Below are 24,947 nucleotides of genomic sequence, written 5' to 3'. Positions count from 1 at the left end.
ATGCTGGCAGAGCAGGTGCCAGCTCATGCCAAGGCCCTCGCCTCACTGAACACTAACAAACACATAGCTGGAATTTAATCTGCCTTAACTGCCTGTTAATATTGTTAAGATAAATATTAGAGTGGTAAAAATGTGTTTGCTATTTAGATCTTATGAATAGCTTATAGAATGCTGCGTGCATTAGTCTTACCCCATGTTATAAAGCAAGAGCAAATGTTTGCTTTGTATACCTTTGAACAGTGTAACTCAGGGGTAGGCAACCGATGGCATGTGTGCCAAAGGCAGCACGCGAGCTGATTTTCAGTGGCTCTCACATTGCCACAGCCTCCTGGTCACCGGTCCAGGGGGCTCTGCATTTTAATTTAATTTTAAATGAAGTTTCTTAAACATTTTAAAAACCTTATTTACTTTACATACAACAATAGTTTAGTTATATATTATAGACTTATAGAAAGAGACCTTCTAAAAACATTAAAATGTATTACTGGCACGCGAAACCTTAAATTTGAGTGAACAAATGAAGACTCGGCACACCACTTCATCAAGGAGGAAAGGAGCCTTCTCTAATGCAAAGGCTGGCTTCCTACAAAAAATGTTAGGTTCTGCTCAACAAGAAGGCCATTGTATCCAAGTGAGCCTGTCATAACTATAAAGGGAAGGGTAACAGCTCTCCTGTGTACAGTACTAAAATCCCTCCTGGTCAGAGACTCCAAAATCCTTTTACCTGTAAAGGGTTAAGAAGCTCGGGTAACCTGGCTGACACCTGACCCAAAGGACCAATAAGGGGACAAGATACTTTCAAATCTTGGGGGGGGGGAAGGCTTTTGTGTGTGCTCTTTGTTTTAAGGGGTTGTTCGCTCTTGGGACTGAGAGGGACCAGACATCAATCCAGGTTCTCCCCATCTTTCTAAACAAGTCTCTCTTATTTCAAAATTGTAAGTAAAAGCCAGGCAAGGCGTCTTAGATTTACTTTGTTTTCTCAACTTGTAAATGTACCTTTTACTAGAGTGTTTATCTTTGTTTGCTATACTTTGAACCTAAGACAGAGGGGGGTCCTCTGAGCTCTTTAAGTTTGATTACCCTGTAAAGTTATTTTCCATACTGATTTTACAGAGATGATTTTTACCTTTTTTCTTTAATTAAAAGCCTTCTTTTTAAGAACCTGATTGATTTCTCCTTGTTTTAAGATCCAAGGGGGTTTGGATCTGTATTCACCAGGAGTTGGTGAAAAGGAAGGAGGGGGGAAGGGTCAATTTCTCCTTGTTTAAGATCCAAGGAGTTTGGATCTGTATTCACCAGGGAATTGGTGAGAGGTTTTCTAAAAGCTTCCCAGGGTAGGGAATGGTGGCAGCGGACCAGAACTAAGCTGGTAGTTAAGCTTAGAAATCCTCATGCAGGCCCCTACATTTGTACCCTAAAGTTCAAAGTGGGGATACAGCCTTGACAGAGCCATTGTGAGATATCAAAGAACAAAGGCTTTGTTAATTGCATTCCTCACCCTCTCCAGGAAGGGGAGACCTGCTCATGAACTCATCCCATCAACTTGGACTTTAGGGAGAAGGGGATAAAAATCCCTGACAAGGAGAAACTTGGTTCATTTCTGCTGCTTGGACTGTAAAGGGGCAAGAATCACTAAGGGTATGTTTACACTGCCCACGTTACAGCGCGGCCGCGGCAGCACAGTGACGTGGGCAGTGTAGACACTATCACTGGGGGAGAGCTCTCCCGGCGATAAAAAATAACCACCCCAAACTCATCAATTATTGGGAGTGGAACAAATCCACCCTGACTGAATTGGCCTTCAACATTGGTTCTCCACTTGTAAGGTAACTCCCTTCTCTTCCTGTGCCAATAAATATTTATGCCTGTATCTGTAATTTTCACTCCATGCATCTGAAGAAGTGGGCTTTATACCCACGAAAGCTTATGCCCAAATAAATCTGTTAGTCTTTAAGGTGCCACCGGACTCCTTGTTGTTTTAATAGACCTGGGATAAGTGACTGGTCCTTTGGGACTTGAAGTAACCTAAATATTTTTGTGATCTTTGGTTTAAAGTGACCATCTATCACAAAGTCTGGCTTGCCTAGGTGGTAAGATAGATCAGAATGCTCAAGGGGACTGTCTGTGTCATATTAAAGGTGTTATAGTGCCTGAGTAGCTCGTAATTGTTACTTGGTTGGTGAAATCTAAGTATGGAACTGACAACCAGTTTGGGGTTTGTGCCCTGCTTCTTAACAGTCTGCCCTGAGGCTGGCACTCATGCTTTTGACCCACTCCAGACAGCATGACATTTGGCGTAGTCATGGCAGGATTCACATGCCACAGGTCAATTGGATTTATAGATCATAGCTCAGCGTTAAAAGCTTAAACCTGATATTCAAAGTTTTAAAAGTTAAAGATTAGTCACAGTGAGTGAACCACCATCATATGATGGTCTTGAGACAAAAGGCCTTGAAAGGTTATGTAAGGAGAGAGGACTCGCCCATAAAAAAGAAAAGCACAGATCAGGACCTGTGAGCTTTGCTCATAAATTTTGACCCAGTGTCCAAGCACCCTGCTGCCCCAGATGGCACAGAGATCTCTGTATGGGAAATGACCCATTTGCAGTACCTGGCAGCCCAGGAAGAATGAGCACCACGGAATGATGGTGGAACTGTGGAGCAGGGAGACTGAGGCAACCCAAGCAGCAGTCAGTGCCAACAAGGAGACACAGGAGAGAGTCCACCACAGATGGCCAGGTTGAAGAGCGAGCCACTCCAGACAACATGATAACAGGTTTGGGGGGATTATGTTCACTCTCCCATCTTTGTGGCTAGATAGATGGAGGGAACCCAAAACAGAGAGAGAGGAAGGGTCCTAGTGTGTACGTGTGTATAGGGGAGTGTCAGTACTTTGAAGGGACATACCTAGAGTAAAGATCGGGACTTAATATGTCGTGCCCCTCCCCCCCCCCCCCAACCATAAATATTTGTCAGTGATTCACACAATGATTTCCAAAAAGCTCACTCCGGCTGAATTGTGCTGCTGTGATATTTGTAAAAGATACCCAGAAATATAGACACAATTCAAAACCATTCAGCAGTGACTAACTCTGCTCCCATTTAAGTCAATGGATATTTTACTGTTGACCTCAGTGGAATCAAAGATAGGCCAACAGTGCTTTACAAAATGCCATTGGAAAATTAGAGCTATAAATTAGATCAATACAGTCACACGGGAAATTCTAATAACCCCGCAATATACAATAACTTCCCCTCACTGACCTGGTCACACACAGTGTTCATAAAATTGACACATCTCAGTATTCATGACATTGTCACATATCAGCTCACGTCACCCATTCATTATTTTCAAATTAAAAATTAAAAAGGGTTTGGCCATTATGGATTCCATATTATATGTCTGACATCCTCCTATATGGAACGCTGCTGCTTGGGTCAATGCATCAAGGGACAGTACAAATGGCATTGTTTCCTTTAATCTCTAGCTTAAGAAAGTAGAAGTCACATGTGTCTAAAGAGTATTACTGCAGTTGGAATGGTGTTAGCAGTATAGTCTTGAATATTTTAAAATGAAATTCATCGTAACAGACAAGAAAATACACTGGAGAAAATGAACAGGGAAAATGATCTACATGGCTTCTAAATAAAAAGGAAAGATAAACAAAATGTAGAACTTTAAATATTGTGTAGTCAAGTATTATATATGCAGGATTTATATAGTTTAAGAGAAGATTCTGGCACAGAGGAGTGTTTTAGAAAAAACAAAAGCGAGTATGTGTATATTTCATAACGAAAGGGATAATGTTGACTATAAAATTTTGGTGTAATGCATAGCCGGGTGTTAAAAAATATACATTACTTCAGTGTGAGCTCTACATGTGTATATTTTTATTATTGAAAGTTTGACCACTTATTTAATGTGCCTAATCTGGATTTAGAGATAAACTACAGGCATCCAACACTGAAAATCTTTTTGTTTGTTTGTTTGTTTGATTTGTATAATTTTGTTTTATTTTGAATTTTAAAATAAAAGAAAGTGTTGAGAGTAGAGCTGGGGAAATAGTGCAAAAAATTTCAGACTATCCATTCAGATTTTTAAAGACATTTGCTTTGACTATGTTGATGCCCCCTTTGTCCTCAGCTTCTGCAAATATTCTGTCAAGTGAGTTCATGGGAAAGAATACTGGTTAAAATGGTGAACATGAATTAATATTTTAGGAAAATTAATTTTGAACTCATAAATGGAAATATACGTACCAGAAACCTGATTCGATGAATTGTGCTATTCCGATCAAGGAACAGACCAATGAACTGAGCTTGAATTTTGAAACTGAAATATTCATAATGAATTCTTGCAAATGATTAAAAGCTCAACAATTACTCACAGAAGTTATTCAGTCAGTAATTTTGAATACAATTTAGGAAAATTTCAGTCTGTTCACAAACAATTCAGAGATTTATTAATATATTTCTGAGTTCTGTGCAGAGAACCAGCACAAGGCTATAAACCACTTAAGTCCTAGTTTCACACACAAGCATTTCAGAACTCAACAAACTGTTACTATGGGGAGGATAATTATAATAAATTCTTACCTAGCTGGGAGCCTCATTCTGTAAAGAGTACACTACTAGTACCCTAGTAGAATACCATAGTTTTGTAGCAAAAACCTTTACTGTGAGTCCAAAATAGCATATAATTAACATTTTAGATAAAGAACAGTATAGAAAACATTAAAACTGGGCAACAAAGTTTAACCTTGTTGGCATTTTCCCCACCCTTGGATAAAATAAAATAATTATGATCTTTATGAGAAAAGTTTTTTAGATTTATGCAAGCATTTTTTTAAACATCAGGGTAAATTCTCAGTTACTTTACATCATCATAAAACCATGATAATTCCATTGATTTATAAGACCCTAGCTAGCTAGACTTCAATTGAGTTTATCTGGCATAACTGAAGTCAGAATTTGGTACAATGCATTGTCATTTGTACAATTTACTGTACTACAGAAACTTGAAAGACAACGGAGAAATTATGTGTTGCAGTAGTTTTGAGTCAGGATTGATGAAACTTGACATACACACACAGACAGAAGGGTGATCAAACCTAATTAAACATAACCATTAACAAATAAAACCACAGACAGCAAATGCAGTAATTAACATGGTAGGTTGAACAACTAATATCCAAACTTTCTGTAATAATCAATATTATTATTGTCATTTGGTTTTGTTTGTGTAAATAATTTCTTTATTAATTTGGAAGGTAATACTTCGTCTTCTGAATGTAGAACTCCCATTTAAGTCTATAGGAATTTCACATTCAGGGATTTTGACATCTCCATGTATAATATTGGTCAACGTTAATTTAGTTTGGCTCTTTCCTTAAGTTTTGCTAAATTTATAAATAGAAATTAAGGAAAATAACTTTCCTCCTACTATTCAGAGCTGTGGAAAGGATTGAGGTATCTTGGCTATAGACTAAAGCCAATTGCAATAAAAAAAATTACTTTATAGCTGGGCTACTAGCATGCACTAGATTTCTAGAGCCATATGAATTCCCATATGAATTCTTGGTCCTTTTGGAGACAGATTAATAATGAGTCAAGAGAAAAATGTTGCAGAAGACTATCAATTATTTTATTAATTACCAATAGGAGGAGATTACAAGCACTGAATATTTTAATTTAATACTTTATTCTTTACCATTCACTTTTTACAAAACTTTAAGAGAACAAAGTGTGGGTCTCTTTTTTAGTATTTCTACCTCAACATGGTGTTCCTGAAATACACAGCCTTGCCTGTGTATATCAAGAACCCCATGTTCTGGCAGAAAACAGACCCATGGTCTGTTCTCTTTAATGTGCATCCATTTTACCTGCTACAATGGGACACCCCATTTTCTCCAGGAGGCCCAGAGAACGCAAAGATTTATTAATGGCCAAAGAAGGGGAACTGTTTAAATACTAGTAGATTATAATCCTGTTTATACTATTGAAGTTCTAACAAATTTTTTTAAGAAATTGTTCTATGGTGTGTCTCCAATTAACCAGAATTATTCTTATTATTTATTTGTATTGTGGTAGCAATAACAGCCCTAGTTAGGGACCCAGGACCCCACTGTGCTTGGCACTACAGAAAAAGATAACAAAAAGATGGTCCCTGGTTACAGTCTATGTACAAGACAAGAAACAACAGATAGATGGGAAGCACAAGGAAACAAGGAGATAGAACTGGTCAGCATGATAGTCATTGGTATCAGTACAGCAACTTCCAACGCATAGGCGTCTCTTTTGCTTCTCCTTTGAAGACACTGCCACTGTCTAGAGATTCCTCAACCGATTATTTGCATTCTGGAGAGTCTTCTTTTTGGTAGCTGAAATAGAGATTCCAGTAGATGTTGACTGGAGATTGCCATTGCATGTGTGTCTTTTGTTGCTTCTCTCTTTCAATGATTTCCATGAAAATGGTTAACTCAGTTCCTTCTGGGTCATGTTAACTAAGGAATATGTGTATCTCATTGGTTTCACACTTTCTTTGAATGTTCTCTATATAAATAAGGTATGAAAAAACTTTGACAATTATTAATTTTCTTTCCCATTAATTTTGGTGAGGAGATGGATTTTGGTTCACAGGCAATGTAAATATCTTCTGATTTTTTTTTTTACATTATTGATCATTAACTTCATAAATATTAAAATGTTTGTGTTCCTTAATTCAAACTAGTGTGTCTACTGTAACAAAATATTTTTTGATATATACATTTACAAAGTTCTTAGAATTGTATGTGGATCTCAATACAAGCTATATATTAATTTCTTTCAGTGTTTTGAGATTGCAAAAATATCACAATTTAATACAACCCACAATTTAAATTAAAGCTTAGGAAATTTCTTTGTAACTTCAAAATGCACTTTACAGTCATACATCATTCATTTTAATATGTAACTTTTTATTGCAGAAACAGTTATTATGGTTTATTAACCACATGTTTGTATTTTCTGTTGTTCAGAGTGTAAAATGAAGGCATATAATTGACTTAACAGGTTATAATAGAATTATGACAAATATCCTTTAAAAAAAAAGAATTATTTCTGTGTAAATCTTCTGTCTAAATCTGTGTAAAGAAAGTAAAATCCCAAACTCAAGGTCCATTAGTTTTCACCTGTCTGCTTAATATGAGGAGGAGATGTCTGGCTTTTCTGTAACCATATTAAAATGAAGGTGTTTGTCCTTGTCTGTCAGAATAATTCCATTTTGTATTAGGCTATTTTTTAGCTCATTACAAAGAATGCTGTCTGCATTATACATGCCTTAAACATTATTTCAGTTTGTATCTCAATCTTTAACACATTTCATTTTAAATGTCTTCTTTGAACTCCTTCGTAAATATACACACAAACTACATTTCATTATATGAGTATAGAAGTGTCTGTACATCAGGGCTCATGTAATGTATTCATTTCTATGAAATAGCTGTTACTATTAATATAATTGGGGAATATTTATCCCTGAGAGTCATATATGATGGCACCGCACCTTTGTCATTCACTTGGCTCCATGCAGCACACATTACACTATTTGCCTAACACGGGAGTGCAAAACTGAGAGGCAGCACAGAACAATAAGGTAGGCCTGGCAGAACTGGAACCATCCATGGGCAGGGTAATCATCACCCTGGTTTAGGAGCAGGGGTAGTATTATATACAGTATATTTTAAGAGTAGAGGAGGAAGTAACATCTATGAGCCCTGTGGGTTGCTGGCCCCATGGATCAGTGGTTTGCTGTGGGTTCATTTCTGCTAAAATAATGACAACCAGAGAAGCGGATGGGTCAGGCACTTGGTAATGGGCATGAAGCTTTCCGCCTCCAGGTCACTGGTAGAGTTGATTGGGAATTTTCAACTAAATGGTTTTTGCTGTAAAATACTAATTTGTTGAAACTGAAACTTTTTATAGGAATGTATGAGTTTTGACTCATTGGGAAAGGTTTCTCGGGTCCAGAATAGAATTTTTGGATAATAAAAGACTGACTTTATATTCCAGTGTTCAAGGCACTAACCTGGGATGTGGGAAACCTAGTTTCAATTCCTTGGTCTGAATCAGGCAGAGCAGAAACTTGAACCTGGGTCTTCTACTTCTTAGGGGAGTGGCCTAAGCACTGGGCTATTGACTATTCTGAAGTGGGAGTGCTCTCTCATTTTTCACAAAAAAATGTTGACAGTTCTGTTTCATCCTGATACGGAATGGAAAATAATTTGAAATCTCAAAAATATTTTGTGAGATGGGAAAACTGTTTCCCGCTCAGCCCAAGTCACCAGTTCAAATCCATCCCAAGTCAAAAGAAATTTCTATCTGACATCACTTTAGAAGCCTATGTGAAATTAGTTGTTGGTCTTATTCCAGTTCTTGATGGACAATTGTCAACACTACAAAAACCTACTTTTCCTTTTCTCCCCCTCACTTATCTCAGCAGCAGACAGGACAAATAATTAATGAGCATGGAGACTGAATGATCCCTGCACATGCAGAGGTGGTAATGCCAGGTTAGACTCAAGGTACATTGGCAAGGCAGTATGTAAAAGGTAAAACTGCTGAGACATTTGATGTATTTGTTCTTATGGTGAAATAGAGAAATTCAGTCTCCACTGCTGTCTATCTGGCATCTTTACTAAGCACTAAATTTGTTTACCAAAATTAATACATAGATTTAGACTTCTGTGGTCTCTCCTTTAATGGTATCTGATTTGCTTACAGTTAATGAGGCAAGTTCTGCAGCAATTTACTATGCATTCATGACATCACTCTGTAAAACACAAGTGCTTTAAATGATGCACAGTTAATTTTCTTATGCAGTATACTCTCTTTAAAAAGGGGATATACACATGTAAAAGCAAAATATATTAAGCACCAGAATGGCACATACGTTCTTTTTTTTGCTGCTTTGATTTTCTGTTCACAAACTCTGCTTAATGGAAATATTTCCATCGGAACTACTGATCTTGAAGAAATATGGCCAAAGTAGAGAGATTCTCATAAGGAGATGGTTCTCTGTTCATTGAACTCCTCATTAAGCTATCTCTTGTTTACAATAACATAAAATCTTCAGTGATTATAGTTGGGCATCCCTCTAGTCTAGAGAATAATTTGGCACACATATAAGAGAACCTGCTTCATTCAACCTTTATCCATGTATGCGGGTCACCTATGCATAATTCATTTTCTATAAAGAAAACTGCTTTTTTAAAAAAAAATGCATTCCATTTTTTATCCATAGATTTTGGAAGTGGTAGGGGTCATGACTCACATTAAAGTTGCTGGAAGTTATGCAGTTAAAACCTCAGGCCCTGCTTTGAAAATGTATAGTAGGTGTTATCTTGGCACTAATTCTAAGATAAGAGTAAACAAATCTAATCTCTCAGGGCATAAACTGAACACCAACAGAGCACAGAAAGATATTTTCTTATCCGTGAGCCATGTATCTCATCGCACACTTTGGCTAGGTGCATTCTTTAGAGGGTGTCTGATTTATTCTGATATCGCAGTTATTGATTGCCACTGCAGGCAAAATACTAGACTTGATGACTAATGGTCTGAAAGAGTGTTGTGGTTCCTACGTTCCTAATACTAACACTCCATTCAGTCTTCTATTGTCTTCTATTTTTCTTGAAAAATAGAATAGCAAATGAGTGGTTTGTTAATAGCTGCTCTTCTTTTGTTTAAATGTAAATTATAGCCAAGATTCATATGGTTAATATTTAACAAAAGGGTTTTAACATTCCCTTTCATTCACCTCATTTACCTCAAACTAATTATTATAGCAAGGGGGAATTGCTTATGTCATTCTGCAACTCCCTGTTATTTCAAGGTTTTTTTTAAAGCATTTGTAGTATTTATTTTATAGCCAAACCTGCACTCTAACACATTCCTGTACCATATATTGACTAACACCAACCCCCTGTGGTAACATAAGTGCAATTAAAAGATTTAACTAGTGAGTAATCAAGTGGACTGAAACTGGAACCTTATATTACCCTCCCTACCCCTTGAACTTCATTGGTTTGACTAAAAGGGAACCTGGGTCCTAAATACCCATTAGTTTCTTTTTTTGCAAAACTGTAACCTGACTATTGAGCTTTCTTTCTTTCTTTCTTTCTTTCTTTCTTTCTTTCTTTCTTTCTTTCTTTCTTTCTTTCTTGTGGGGAGGGTGGAAATCTTCCCATTACAGAAAAAAAGACAGACCTCAAACCTTTTATCCAAAAGACAGTTGTCTGGGTATACCGCAAGAAGGACAGGAGACTTGTTATGGGTTTTAATCAGGCCTCAACTTTATTATATAGATGTCTGGGACTACCTGGCAGATAAAGTGTACAGTGCAGGCAAATGCATGTTTATTCAAATCAATTCTCCGGGGCTTCCACCAGCCCCCTTTGTTTCCATCCAGGTCCCCCAGCCGACCCATGGCTTGGACCTTACCATCCACCAGCCTCGCAAGAGGCTTAAGGAGGGCTATGAGAACGAGGGGGGGGGGAGGGGAGGGAGAGCAGGGGTTGGCTCCCTGCTGTACCAGTCAGGGGAGTCCCCGAACCCCCTCCCCAGTTCTTTTTCTTTATCCAGTACCTCCTTTTAAGTCCTTTACCAGGCCATTTATTTGGTCACTGGCTGCCCTCCCTATGGAGTACCTGCACTGAACATCCGCCACAAGGAGGCGCCAGCCATTTGCTTGGCTGCCTCCCTCCCAACCCAAATGGCCTCTTGGCTAGCAGCCCTACTGGGGAGAAAGAACCCATTGTCCCTTGATCGTCAAGGGACACCAGCAGCTGCATTGTCCTTGACCTGGTACTGCAGCAACCGCCCTTAACGGAGGGCCGCATAGGCGAGCCATTCTCTGGATCCTTGTATTGACAAAACTCCTTAAAAGAAAACAAAATAAATAACTTGTAAGCTGGAGCCAAAAATCTGCATTTTGCCAACCACAGGACATTCCAAGGTTCCAGTGAGCCCATGGCAAACTGGAAAAGAGACAAGGCATCTGCTATGCCATTATTCATGCCCGGCATATACTTGGAAGAAAAAACAGATGTTGAAGGTTAAGCATTGGAGAACAAATGCCCTTACCAACTTTCCAATCCTGTGCGATCTGGAAGTTTGGCGATTGATAACCTTTACCAACAACAGCACACCCGTATATTAAACCCAAATTAATAACCATTTGTACCTCCACAATGATACCCCATTAAATTGACATAGAAAACTTTGCCATACCCACAAGTCTTACTACATCTGTGTAGTGACTTATATGTAATTGTGTGGTTTGGCTATGCCAGGGGTCAGCAACCTTTCAGAAGTGGGGTGCCAAGTCTTCATTTATTCACTGTAATTTAAGGTTTTGCGTACCAGTAATACATTTTAACATTTTTAGAAGGTCTCTCTCTATAAGTCTATATTATATAACTAAACTATTATTGTATGTAAAGTAAATAGTGCAGCGAGGTGAGCGGGGCCGGCGGCTGTATCCCAGGCTGGCAGTGGGCTGAGCGGGGCCAGTGGCCAGGGCCCCAGACTGGCTGCGGGCTGAGCAGGGCTAGCAGCCAGTATCCCAGGCCGGCAGCAGGCTGAACTGGGCTGGCGGCTGGGACCCCAGACCGTCAGTGGGCTGAGTGGTTTCCCCAACTATTTAGCCAGGGCCTGAAATGTGTCCAACAGGTGAAACCAGCTCGCCCTGTGAACAAAAATTGTGCAATTAATGCACTATTTGGTTTAGTCCCACTGACTGCACCACTGCCCAGTGCAACATTGTACTAAATTTCTGAAAAGCTGCACAGGATACTGAACAGCCCATGGGCATAGCCTTGTCGAAATAAAATTGCCAGCGGTAGGCATCTTAAACAACCACCATTGTTAAATACCTAGCAAATACTATTACATGCCTGGGGGCCTTTTCGGGATTGTTGCGGCATGAACAAACCCCTGACGCCCTTGGTGTTATGCCCTTGAACCACAGTGTGTGATGCCACCTTATTCCAGTTTGTGTTGCTGCCCTTAATGGAAACTGCTTATGACATGCCCCCAAACTTATTGGGTGTCCGCCTAATTATATTTGTATAATTAACAAAGGCTGGGCTGCTGTCTGGGTAGGCCTGTACCATAACACCCACCTAGACGACAAGGGCAGCCTCCCCATTTTTTCATGTTCTAGGCACCCTTGGCCTCTTGAGCAGTTCACTGTTGTGCTGTTTTGTTCACCCACCCTTGTCTATGTTTACTGTCTGTGAACCCCTTCCTGTGCCATAGGGGTATTGCATGCACAAATTGCCTGTGAGGATTCTATATTTAGTTGCACTGAGTAGATGAACTCCCATCGGGTAAGCTACCCCAGCATAACCGTACTGCAGATCCCTGCTCCCCCATAGGCCCCCCGGGACTATCTACCCTGTCCCCTGCGGTTACATGCCCTGATGGCCGATGAGTTGCCATGTGCCCCTTCCTTGTCCTTAGTCCATGAGGCTGCCCTGGGTTATTAAACACACCACCCTGGGCAGTAGCAGTCCATGCACTTGTGAGCCCCCTTGCCCCTGCTGCAATACTGTGTGTCTTGGGTTTCCTTCCAGTCCACGGGCTCCCTTGGGGCTGCCCTGCCTGTGCCTGTCTCCTTTCCAGCAAAGGTATAGGCACGTGAGCAGTAAGCAGCACACAGCCATGAAACAGTTAAATTTTTCTTGCCTTGCTCTGTCCCTCTCCCCTCCCTCCCCCCACATTAATTGTCCCTTGCCTTGCTCCAAGTGAAATGAGAGGAGGGGCCAAACCCATGCTGATGTTTGTAACTCCTCGTTCCTAGGTGGTGAGTCATCCACCACGCTGACTGCTTTTCCAGCAGCTGTATGACTACTTCAGCTCACCAGCCAGAAAGCATTGGCCTGAACTCCTGGCCAGCCAGAAAACACACACACCTCTCTTCCCCCCTCCCCCGTGCTTAAAGTGCAGGGTGGTGACTATGAGGGTATGTCTACACTACGAAATTAGGTCAATTTTATAGAAGTCGATTTTTAGAAATCGATTTTATACAGTCAATTGTGTATGTCCCCGCTAAGCGCATTAAGTCGGTGGAGTGCGTCCTCACTACCGTCGCTAGCATCGACTCACGGAGCGGTGCACTGTGGGTAGCTATCCCACAGTTCCCGCAGTCTCCACTGCCCTTTGGAATTATGGGTTAAGCTCCCAATGCCTGATGGGGCAAAAACATTGTCGCAGGTGGTTTTGGGTACATGTCGTCACTCTCCCCTCCCTCCCTCCCTCCCTCCCTCCCTCCCTCCGTGAAAGCAACTGCAGACAATCTTTTCGCGCCTTTTTGCCTGGGTCACCCATGCAGACACCATAGCATGGCAAGCATGGAGCCCGCTCAGATCACCGCTGCTGTTGAGAGCATTGTAAACACCTCGCGTATTATACAGCAGCATGTGCAGAACCTGGCTAAGAGATGGCAGCACGAGGACGATTGTGATGAGGACATGGACACAGACATTCCTGAAAGCACGGGCTGTGGCAATTGGGACATCATGACAGCAGTGGGGCTGGTTGATACAGTGGAATGCCGATTCTGGACCCGGCAAACAAGCACAGACTGGTGGGACCGCATAGTGTTGCAGTATGGGATGATTCCCAGTGGCTGCGAAACTTTCAGATGCATAAGGCCACTTTCCTGGAACTCTGTGAGTTGCTTTCCCCCGCTGAAGCACAGGAATACCAAGATGAGAGCTGCCCTGACTGTTGAGAAGTGAGTGACAATAGCACTGTGGAAGCTTGCAATGCCTGACTGCTACCGGTCAGTCAGGAATCAATCTGGAGTGAGCAAATCTACTGTGGGGACTCCTGTGATTCAAGTAGCCAATGCAATCACTGATGTTCTGCTATCAAAGGTAGTCACTCTGGGAACTGTGCAGGTCATAGTGGATGGCTTTGCTGCAATGGGTTTCCCTAACTGTGGTGGGGCGATAGGATGTTGAAATGCCAATAGTTATCCTTGGAGACCCAGTTACCCCTTGCTCCCATGGCTCATGAAGCCACACACAGGCAGCCTGGACAGTAGTAAGGAGCAGTTCAACTATAGGCTGAGCAAGTGCAGAACGGTGGTAGCATGTGCCTTTGGACGTTTAAAAGCTCGCTGGCGCTGTTTGCTGACTAGGTTAGACCTCAGCACAACCAATATTCCCATTGTTATTACTGCTTGCTGTGTGCTCCATAATATCTGTGAGAGTAAGGGGCAGATGTTTATGGTGGGGTGGGAGGTTGAGGCAAATCGCCTGGCTGCCAATTTTGAACAGCCAGACACCAGGGCGATTAGAAGAGCACAGATAGGTGCGCTGCGCATCAGAGAGGTTTTGAAAACCAGTTTCATCACTGGACAGGCTACAGTGTGACAGTTGTGTGTGTTTCTCCTTGATACAAACCCGCCCCCTTTGTTGATTTTAACTCCCTGTAAGCCAACCACCCTCCCCTCTTTGATCACAGCTGGCAAAGGAAATAAAGTCACTATTGTTTTGAAAGCATGCATTAGGGTGGGGTGGGGCGGGGGAGGAGGGGAGGAGGGAAGGACAAGGCCACATTGCTTATTGTAGCCACACTACAAATGAAAACTGTTTGAATGACAGCCTTCTGTTGCTTGGGCCATCCTCTGGAGTGGAGTGGCTGGGTGCCCAGAGCCTCCCCCACACACACACGTTCTTGGGCATCTGAGGGAGGAGGATATGGAACTTGGGGAGGAGGGCAGGCCATTGTACAGTGGATGCAGCGGCAGTCTGTGCTCTTGTTGGCTTTCCTGCAGCTCCAACAGACGCTTTATCATGTCCGTTTGCTCCCCCATTAGCCTCAGCATTGCATCCTGCCTCTTCTCATTGCATTCACTTAATGCTTTCCTGGACTCTGCCACTGAATGCCTCCATGCATTCAGCTGTGCCCTATCAGTGCGGGAGGACTGCATGAGCTCGGAAAACATGTCATCGCAAGTGTGTTTTCTTCGCCTTCTAATCTGCGATAATCTCAGGGACAGAGATGATAGGGGGAGCATAGAAACATTTGCACCTGTGGGGGGATAAAAAGGGAGAGTAAAATGTAAGATGATACATTTCTGAGAACAAAAGGGAGACTCTTTCACAGTGAATCAAGCAATTCACAGCAGACAGCACATGTGCTTTAGGTACAAGGTTGCATTTTGCCTTTTATATTGAGCACCTGCTGGTTTGGTGACACATCACACACGGCTGGGCAACAGAATTCGGTTTCCAGGCAGCCCTGTTACGCAGGTTTGGCTTCTAACGCCTTGATAACGTGGGAATGTTTTCAAACTGCAGCACCCCCCTTTCCCATAGCAAGCAATGCTGGTTGGGTTTGCCATTTAAAAGGAGGGGCTGTGGTTTTCGGGTGGATGTGCAGCACACACCTCTCCCACCCCTCCGTGTGGCTATTTGGGATGATCCCTTAACCCCTCCCCCCACCGCGTGGCTATTCTCAGGGATGATCCCTTTTAGCTGAACACAAACAGCCCAGCATGAACGGGGTCCTTTTACTGTTCCCTTAAAAAAAATTCCCCTATTTCAACCAGGTGACCATGAATGATATCACTCTCCTGAGGCTAACACAGAAAGTTATAGACCGAATGTTGCTTGAATGCGACCATTCGCTGCCATGTATTGCGCTGCAATGATTCCAGGCTACTTGCTACTGGCTTGGCGTGGTAAAGTGTCCTACCATGGAGGACAAAATAAGGCAGCCCTCCCCAGAAACCTTCTGCAAAGGCTTTCAGAGTACCTCCAGGAGAGCTTCATGGATATGTCCCTGGAGGATTCCCGCTCCACCCCCAGACACGTTAACAGACTTTTCCAGTAGCTGTACTGGCCATGAATGCATCCCAAGTCTTCAGGGCAAATCAAACATTAAACACTATTGCTTTTAAACCCTGTACTGTAGTTATAAATGTGTATTCACCAGAGGGGCCTTCTCCACCTTGAGGGTTGGGGGTCCCGCCTTGGGAGGGTATTGGCTCCAGGGTGATGAAAAGGTCCTGGCTGCCAGGGAGAATGGATTCACTGCTTGCCTGCTGCGCATTCTCTTCCTCCTCCTCTTCCCCATCCACAAAATCCTCCTCTGTGTTGCGTGAGACTCCCCCCTTGCAGGCGTCCACAGACAGTGGTAGGGTAGTGGTAGGGTAGGCATGTATGGGACTCTGACCCACAGCGACCGTTTGCCTCCTTTGTCTTTTGGAAGGCTTGCCTGAGCTCCTGGACTTACACGCGGCACTGCTGTGTGTCCCTGTTGTAGCCTCTGTCCATCATGCCCTGTGCGATTTGGGCATATATATATTAGCATTTCTTCTTTTTGATCGGAGTTCTGCCTGCATAGATTCTTCTCCCCATACAGCAATAAGATCCAGTGTCTCCCATTTGCTCCATGCTGGAGCTCATTTGCGATTCTGGGGGGACTGCATGGTCATCTGTGCTGCTGAGCTCGCCACACTGACCAAACAGGAAATGAAATTCAAAAGTTCCCGGGGCTTTTCCTGTGTACCTGGCTAGTGCATCGGAGTTAAAAGTGCTATCCAGAGTGGTCACATTGGAGCACTCTGGGATAGCTCCCGGAAGCCAATAACGTCGATTTGCATCCGTGCGACCCCAAATTTGACCCAGCAAGGTCGATTTTAGCGCTACTCCCCTCACCGGGGAGGAGTACAGAAATCGATTTTAAGAGCCCTTTAGGTCGACGGGTTGCTTGTGTAGACGCATTCATTACAAAATCGACCTAACACGGCTAAATTCGACCTAAGCCTGCAGTGTAGACCAGGGCTGAGCTTTCCTTGTTATGTTGTACTTGCATATTTTGCGTCCTTGCCACTACCAAAGAATTGCAAGGCCCTCTGGTATACGAAACAGTTAAAGTTTCCTTGCCTTGTTCTATCCCCCCCCCCCCCCCATGCACCTTGAATTCTTTGCTTTGCTTGCTTGTTTGCTTTGCAAAGGCTGATTGCTTCACCTCGCTTGCAAATTCACCTCCCTGGTTGCAGCTTCCAGCCTGCCTGGGGTGGGGGGGGTGAAAGAACCTGGGACAGGGTACACTAGTTCCCTTTCTTTGCACTGTCCCCTTTCTGTATAATTTGCCTGTGGTGGTTAACAACCCCCCTGTTTTCCTGAGCTCACCCTTCTCCATGCCCCTGGATCCATCCTGTTTACACAGCCTGCCTGTGGGTGGAAGTATGTGGGGCAGCGGATGCTAGTTCCCCTTCTTTTCACTGTCCCCTTCCATGTAATTTGCCTGTGCCTGCCCTTCCTTGTCTCTGGGGCCGGGGGAGGGAGGTAACACCCCCCCCTGTTTTTCCTAAATTACCCTTCTCCGTGCCCCTGGAACCATGCTGTTTCCAATACTGTTTGCTGCTTTTCTGGAGCCACGCTTTCTTGGGGCCATGCTGCTTCCACGTGGTCCTGCAGCAAGCCTTAGAGCCCCAGCCTGTTCCTGTTCTGCAGGCTTCCTTGCTGCTTTCACATAGAGACTTGCCCCACCCAGGTTTAGTACCTTTATGCACATTCCGGGGGGGGGGGGGGAACGAGACATTGCTGCAAAGTTTACCACCGAGCACCTTTTGCAGCAGTTTCTGACCTTCTTTCCCCCCCCCCCACAAAGCAGAGCTGCCCTTCTTTGGGTAAGCTCACACAAATGTTGCCCCACCTTTAGTTGTGGTGAAGTCATTATTACTAGAGCTGGTTGGAAAAGAGGGGTTTATTTCTATGGAAAACTTTATATTTCTATGGAAAATGTTTTTGGCATAAAAGTAATCACCAAAATATTTCAGCTTCAAACCAAAATATTTCAATTCTGAAATACTGCCACATTGCCTTATGGGAGATATAATTTAGGTGCATCATGGGAAATGAAAGCTGGCTGGCCCTTAATGGAAAGGCTGGTATCAAGAGGCACATAAACTAAAACTCCTGTGAGGCAATGCTGTGGCATTTCAGAATCAAAATATTTCAGTTTTCTGCTGAAATATTTTACTTATCAGTTTTTCAATGAACAGTGGAAAATTTCTGCAGAAGAGACACTTTTTGCAAAATATTTCAATGTATTGAAAACCTAATTTTCCAATGAAAAAAAGTTTTGACAGAAAATTTTCAACCAGTACTACTCATTACGCTGAAGCTTGATGTTCCAAATGAAATCCATCTCAGATACAATTTGCAAAATCAAAACTGAAAGAACAATGATTGTAAACACAAAACACTGCCATCTTGGCCAGAACTCTGGAACTAACTATCAGGGATTAGCCCTTACATGATTCAGAATCCAGAGTCTGAGGCTAATATAACTTATTTTCTTTCAATTATCTAATTTTCCTGCAAAGATGAGAGAGTTATGAAAAAAAGTGGTGTTATTTTGTAGCATATGTAGAATCAAATAGATGCAGAAAAGCAAACATACAAAAAGGATCTCAGGTAGTCTTTGTTAAATCATCCCTGTAATGATGTCAGCAGGAATTATTAGCATAATTTTCTTTTCCAAAGTCATAGGAAGGCATTCTTGTTTCTGATTACGCCTGTTCCTGTACATAGAGAAGTGATATGGGTATCTCTCATTGTGCTTAGCGCCTCTGGATTCAGAACATGTTCTCCTTCTCGAAATATGTTGAAACCACAACAAATCAATTCCAGATCTGTCCAAATTTTAAATTCAGTGAGGGTTGCACTGGCATATCATTTGAATTTCTAATCTCAGAACAAGTCAAACTACACAATTTAGGGAGGTCACTGATCTTTTCATTGACAGGACTTTCATCAGGTTCTCATTGGAAGGAGGCCAAGAACAATTATTATAACGAACAATCAGGGTTTGTGTGTTGCTCATTTTATCTAGGAAACTGAGATTGATCTGAAGCCTCCAATACTGAGGAATCAGGACTTTTTACATCTTATCTTGAAGTCAGCACCATTCTGTGGCACCCAGCTTATTTTTTCTTGGAGGTTTTCCATCCCATGGATCTGGCCTGACCCTGCTTAGCTCCTTATATAGGATGAGATCACAGCTTGAGGAGACATGTTGCTTCTCACTCCAGAACTGGATGCATTTCAGTGATAAGTGTCTACATAAAGTGTTCCAGAACATTTCTGGATAAATGTTGCTAATATGAATCAGTATAAATCAAATGGATAAACAAATACATTTTTTGAAGTAAATATTAAACAAATTGGCACATGAAATTACAAGTCCAACAGCAAAGATTTTTAATGAATCCCTAAACTTGGTATATGTACCCTGTGACTGAAGAATTGCAAATATAGTACCTATATTTAAGAAAGGAAAAAGAAGTGGTCTGGGAAACTACCAACCTGTTAGTTTGACCTCAATTGTATGCAAGGCCTTAGAACAAATTTTGAAAGATAGAGTAGTTAAGGACCTAGAAATAAATGATATTTGGTATAAAATACAATATGATTTTACAAAAGATAGAACAAGGCAGATCAACCTGATCTCTTTCTGTGAGAAAATTATAAAGAAATGAAGTAGATCTGATCTAACTGGATTTCAGTAAAGCATATGATACAGTTCCATAGGGCAAATTATTAATTAAATTGGAAGATGGAGATTAATATGAGAATCAAAAGGTGGGTAAGGAACTGGTTTAAGGAGAGACTGCAACATGTCATGTTGAAAGGTGAACTGTGAGACTGGAGGGAGGTTACAAATGGAATTTCTCCAGGATCGGTCTTGGGACCAATCTTATTTAATGTTTTCAATAATAACCTTGGCACAGAAAGTGGGAGTGTGCTAATAAAATTTGCAGAAGATCCAAACTGGGAGGCATTGCCAATACAAAGGAAAACTGGAATATCATACAAGAAGATTTGGACAATCTTTAAGACTGGAGTAATAGAAATGGGATGAAATTTAATAGTGCAAAGTGCAAGGTCATGCACTTAGAGACTAATAACAAGAATTTTTGCTATATGCTGGGGACATGCCAGATGGAAGTGACAGAGGAGAAAAACCTGGGTGTATTGGTCAACCACAGGATGACTATGAGCTGCCAATGTGATGCAATCCTAAAACGCATCAGGTGAGGTGTTTTCAGTAGAGACAGGGAAGTGTTATTACCATTGTACAAGGCTCTGGTGAGACCTCATCTGAAATACAGTGTGCAGTTCTGGTCTCCCTAGTTTAAGAAGGTTGAATTCAAGCTGGAACAGGTGCAGAGAAGGGCTACTAGGATGATCAGAGGAATGGAGAACCTACCTTATGGGAGGAGACTTAAGGAGCTTAGCTTGTTTAGCCTAACAAAACAAAGGTTGAGTGGAGTTATGATTGCTCTTTAAAAATACATCAGTGGGGTATACATCAGGGAAGGAGAGAGGCTATTTAAGTTAAGGACCAATATTGGCACAAGAACATATAGATTTAAATTAGACATCAATGAGTTTAGGCTTGAAATGAGATGAAGGTTTCTAACCATCAGAGGAGTGAAGTTCTGGAACAACCTCCCAAGGGGAATAGTGCGGACAAAAAACGTAATTCTTTGAAGACTGATACATTTATGGGATAGGCCCATCCACAACTGCTATTAGTAATTTTCCTCAATGGCGGGTGATGGGACACCAGATGGAGAGGGCTCTGAGTTACTACAGAGAATTCTTTCCCAGGTGTCTGGCTGGTGGGTCTCACTGATTACCATATTTGGGGTCAAGAAGGAATTCCCCCAAGTCAGATTGGCAAAGCCCCTTCCTCAGCAGCCTGATCACTTGCTGATGTGAACTAGAGTAAATGGTGGATTTTACATAACTTGAAGTCTTTAAATCAAGATTTGAGGACTTCAGTAACTCAGTCAGAGGTTATGGGCCTATTGTAGCAGTGGATGGGTGAAGTTCTGTGGCCTGCAATGTGCAGGAGTTCAGACTAGGGTCAGGGGTAGTCAACAGGTGGACCACGGGCCAGATCCGGACTGCCAGATGCTTTTGAATGGACAGCAAACTCTTTTTATTTCCTTACTATTGTCATTATTGTTATTATTTTTGTATTATTTTCTCTGGAATCCGGACCTTGACTATACCTTGACCAAGAAATTTGGACCTTAACAAAAATAATTGCTTACCTCTGGCACTAGATGATCATCACAGTCCCTTCTGGCCTTAAAGTCTAGGAGTCTATGGAGCACCTGATGGAGAACTCCCTGCAATCCACCTCCCTTGTTAGGTCACACTTTGATAATAGCCAATACCTTGATCTATACCAGGGGTCGGCAACGTTTGGCACGCGGCTCGCCAGGGTAAGTACCCTGGCGGGCCGGGCCAGTTTTATTTACCTTCTGACGCGGCAGGTTCGGCCGATCGCGGCCCCCACTGGTCGCGGTTCGCCGTCCCAGGCCAATGGGGGCACTGGGAAGCGGCGCGGGCGAGCGATGTGCTGGCTGCGGCTTCCCGCCGCCCCCATTGGCCCAGGACGGCGAACTGCAGCCAGTGGGGGCCGTGATCGGCCGAACCTGCCGCGTCAGCAGGTAAATAAAACTGGCCCGGCCCGCCAGGGTGCTTACCCTGGCAAGCCGCGTGCCAAACGTTGCCGATCCCTGATCTATACCCAGTGAATAGGTGCTTCAATAGAACATTGAGCCCCATATGATAAATACTTCTTCTGGCTCATTCTACTCCTATGTTCAGGAACTTCATTCTACAGCAGTGGAAGCTTCTGAGTCCTCTCTGAGGGTATCCTGAAGCAGAGTATATTGCAGTAGTCTAGCCATGATCCACATCAGAGAGGAATGTTCATAGCCTCCAGATCAACCACAGGCAAATAACGGTACACATAGGATGTTTGTCACTTGAGACTCCATGATGACTAATGGTTCTAATATGACCCCAAGACAACAAATCTACCATAGTTACTTACCTGTAAATATTCAAGTGAGGGCATAACCATTAAGTTTGTCTCTAGAGCCAGCTCTAAAGGCCCCTATAATTCAAGGAGGAGTCAGATCTTCTGGACGAAAGGCAGTATATAAATATAAACTATTCATAACTAGTCATACAATTTTCATAAGAACAGTTTTTCCATCATAAAAAGTTGTTTCAACAAAACCAAACTTTTTAAAGAAATTGTATTTCAACCAAATTTCTGATGAAAGAAAAATATTTCAGAATGACATATCTTTCATTTTGGAAAAAAATTGTTTTGGAAAATTTCAAATTTGTTTCAAATTTCAAAATTGTGTTATAAATTTTATGTTATGATTTTTTGTGTTTTTTTTTTTAATTTTCACATTATTGTCCTTATTTCTGTTTGTTTTGTAATGAAACAGTTTGATACAAACAGGAGACACATTGATCTAGAAAGGAAGATAACATGTTTCAATCATTACTAATATGAACAATAAAATAAAAATTAATGGACTATTTCAGCTATGTTATATGATGACCTCACAATAGTAGTGCATAATATGTGTTATTGCGTATGTGCTATTAATGTTAAAAAATAATATAAAATGAAAAAAAATCTAAGCAAAATTTCAAAATTTTATGAAACAATACTTTTCCAAAATGACAAAAATTTACAGGATGTTTGTTTTGCAAAATATTTTGAAATCATTCAGATTCTAACAGAAAAAATATTTAAAATGTTAACATTTTCCATGAATCAGAAATAGTGAGTTTCAATCAGCTCTCTTCATCATAAGGCACTGCAACTTCACTCAAAAGTTTAGTGGGGGAAGTGAAATATACCTAATTCAATTTCAGTTGCTGGGAGAAATTTAGGGAGGCAAAATGTAGTTACCCAAAACTGGATTATGACCTGGATACTGGAGAAACTATATGGGAAAGAGTATTAAAAATAAATGTGCTATATAGCAGATTTGCTTATAGAGCCATGAGAGCGGATTCTCCTCCCCACTTATAACAATATATTGCACACACTATTCTTTGAATGACACATTAACAACCCTCTATAGGCTGCAGATTAGACACAAGGCAGCCTCTTCACCTTTATTTCTCTTTTTCTATGCATGTAAGTCTTTTATCAGTGAAGGAAATCAATAAACAGGAAATGGTAAAAAGAAATAAAAGAGCTATTAAATGTCTGTTATAAATGGTACACTGCCTAACACTTTTCCACTTACACCATATCCATGCATGGTAAGGAGCAATAAACAGTGTTAAAGTAATGTAGAAATCTTTGCAGTAGAAATTGATTTATTTTTCAAGACCCTCCTATCATAGATTAAGAAATGAAAATAAGGCACTGTCAGCATTGTAAAAAGAAATAAAGTGTAAATCACATTAGTAGCAAAATTAACTTCCCTTTCCATGCAACTAAAATGTTGTGTTATGTTGACAGATCTGGGAAATTTTAGTGGCCGGACGAGAAGTGCAGTCTCTGTACGAGAAGGTCAAGGGGTTGTTCTGATGTGCTCTCCTCCACTTCATTCACCAGGTACAGTAGGCTGCATTTTGTATTGATACTGCTCTGTTTTACTGTCTGCTCATTATTTTAGAACACGTTTGACTGAAACTTTAAAGGTGAAATATGCACAGTTCTGCTGATAGTTCTTGGAGTACCAAAGGAGTAATTAAAGATCATATACTGTAAATGCCATTGAGTAGGCAGGGTTTCTGGGATAAGATTGTCTTATTCCCACCATTACTGTTGACTATAACAGCAATAATCTCCATACCACCAATGAGTAATATGCTGCCTTCGGGTCACAGAAAGTGATTTCTTTTAGAGTTTAGAAGCCTTCAAAATTTTGTTCCAAATGTCACTGCTGAGATACAGTTGTTGAATACAAATTGAATTTTGTTTTGACTAGTACAGCCATGATTTTGGTTGCATTCCCTTGCTGCATAGCTTTGTTCCCAGCACAACAGCATCATTGCTAGAAGTCAGAAATAATCATAAATCCCAAGAAACGGATCCATCTGAAACTTTCCAAACAAAAGCTTAGAAATGCCAGTTTGGTTACGTTTTTCCTTCTCAAACTCATTCTCCTGCAGAGGGTGTGTGGATGGGTAAATACTCTTTATACAAAGTCTGATATTTGCACACTGTATATTCAGGTGTAATTCCTAGAGATACTTTAGATAATTCAGTAACTTTCTTGTCCATAGACACTGTAGAATATTTCTTTTTCCTACTTGGGCTTAAGTTCCATGTTTAGAGGAAATTTGCTTCTGTGTTCATATAGCGGTCTTGAGAGAGGTTGTAGAAAGAAGAGGAGAGGTTAAACCAAAGGGAGGACAATCCTGTTTAAATTGATAGAACAGGGTTTGGGTTTGGTTAGGGTATTTTTTTGTTTTGTTTTGGTGGTGTTTTTTCTTTTGTTGGAGGGGCTGCAGGTGGGGTTGGATTCCATGGCACTGTGGGATGATTTCCAACTATCTGTCTTACACCCCTCCAAAAACTCACTGCTCTTTTCTGGGCCCATTCTCCCAGTTGCTCATATCCTTTAATGGTCTCTTCTAATCTAGGACACCATAGTATCTAAGCAATTAGCTCCTTTTTATTCAATGTTATTGCACAGTACTGAGGCATCACTACTACATGTGAGAATTCAGTGAGGAGAAGGAGATAGGCAGAAGTGGGGCAATTCCAGCACATAGACAGGTACTGGGTCTGGCTTCACAATACAGGCAGAGACTGAAAGGACAGAGGGAATTGGTCATTGCTGCATTCATAACCACCCTACTCTTTACCATCTATCACTTCACAAAACACCTCACCTTCCTACATGCTACCCAAATGCATGCCCTTCATATGTTTTCCCAAGAATTATGCCTCCAGCTACGCCTGTCCAAATCTTCTGAAGGGTACAAGTTTGGCACAGGTGTTAAGAGTTACTTCTGAGGGCATTCTGCGCCAAAAAAATAAAAATTCTGTGCACAATATTTTAAAATTCTGCAAAATTCTGCAAGTTGTATCAATAAA

The 24,947-nt window shown here is 41.5% G+C and overlaps 1 protein-coding gene across 1 annotated transcript in view; it reads left to right on the top strand.

Annotated features, from left to right (window-relative positions):
* The window catches only part of CNTN5 (contactin 5), a 407,321-nt gene that overhangs the window by 91,421 nt on the left and 290,953 nt on the right, over nucleotides 1-24,947 (top strand). Inside the window, exon 5 of the mRNA XM_065397605.1 lies at nucleotides 23,361-23,456. Within this exon, the coding sequence (XP_065253677.1) occupies nucleotides 23,361-23,456 (96 nt within the window). The remainder of the gene's footprint in view (nucleotides 1-23,360; nucleotides 23,457-24,947) is intronic.

Source organism: Emys orbicularis, chromosome 1 (assembly GCF_028017835.1).
Source record: "Emys orbicularis isolate rEmyOrb1 chromosome 1, rEmyOrb1.hap1, whole genome shotgun sequence".
NCBI classification, from domain to species: Eukaryota; Metazoa; Chordata; order Testudines; family Emydidae; genus Emys; species Emys orbicularis.
This window is presented reverse-complemented; position numbering and strand designations above follow the sequence as displayed.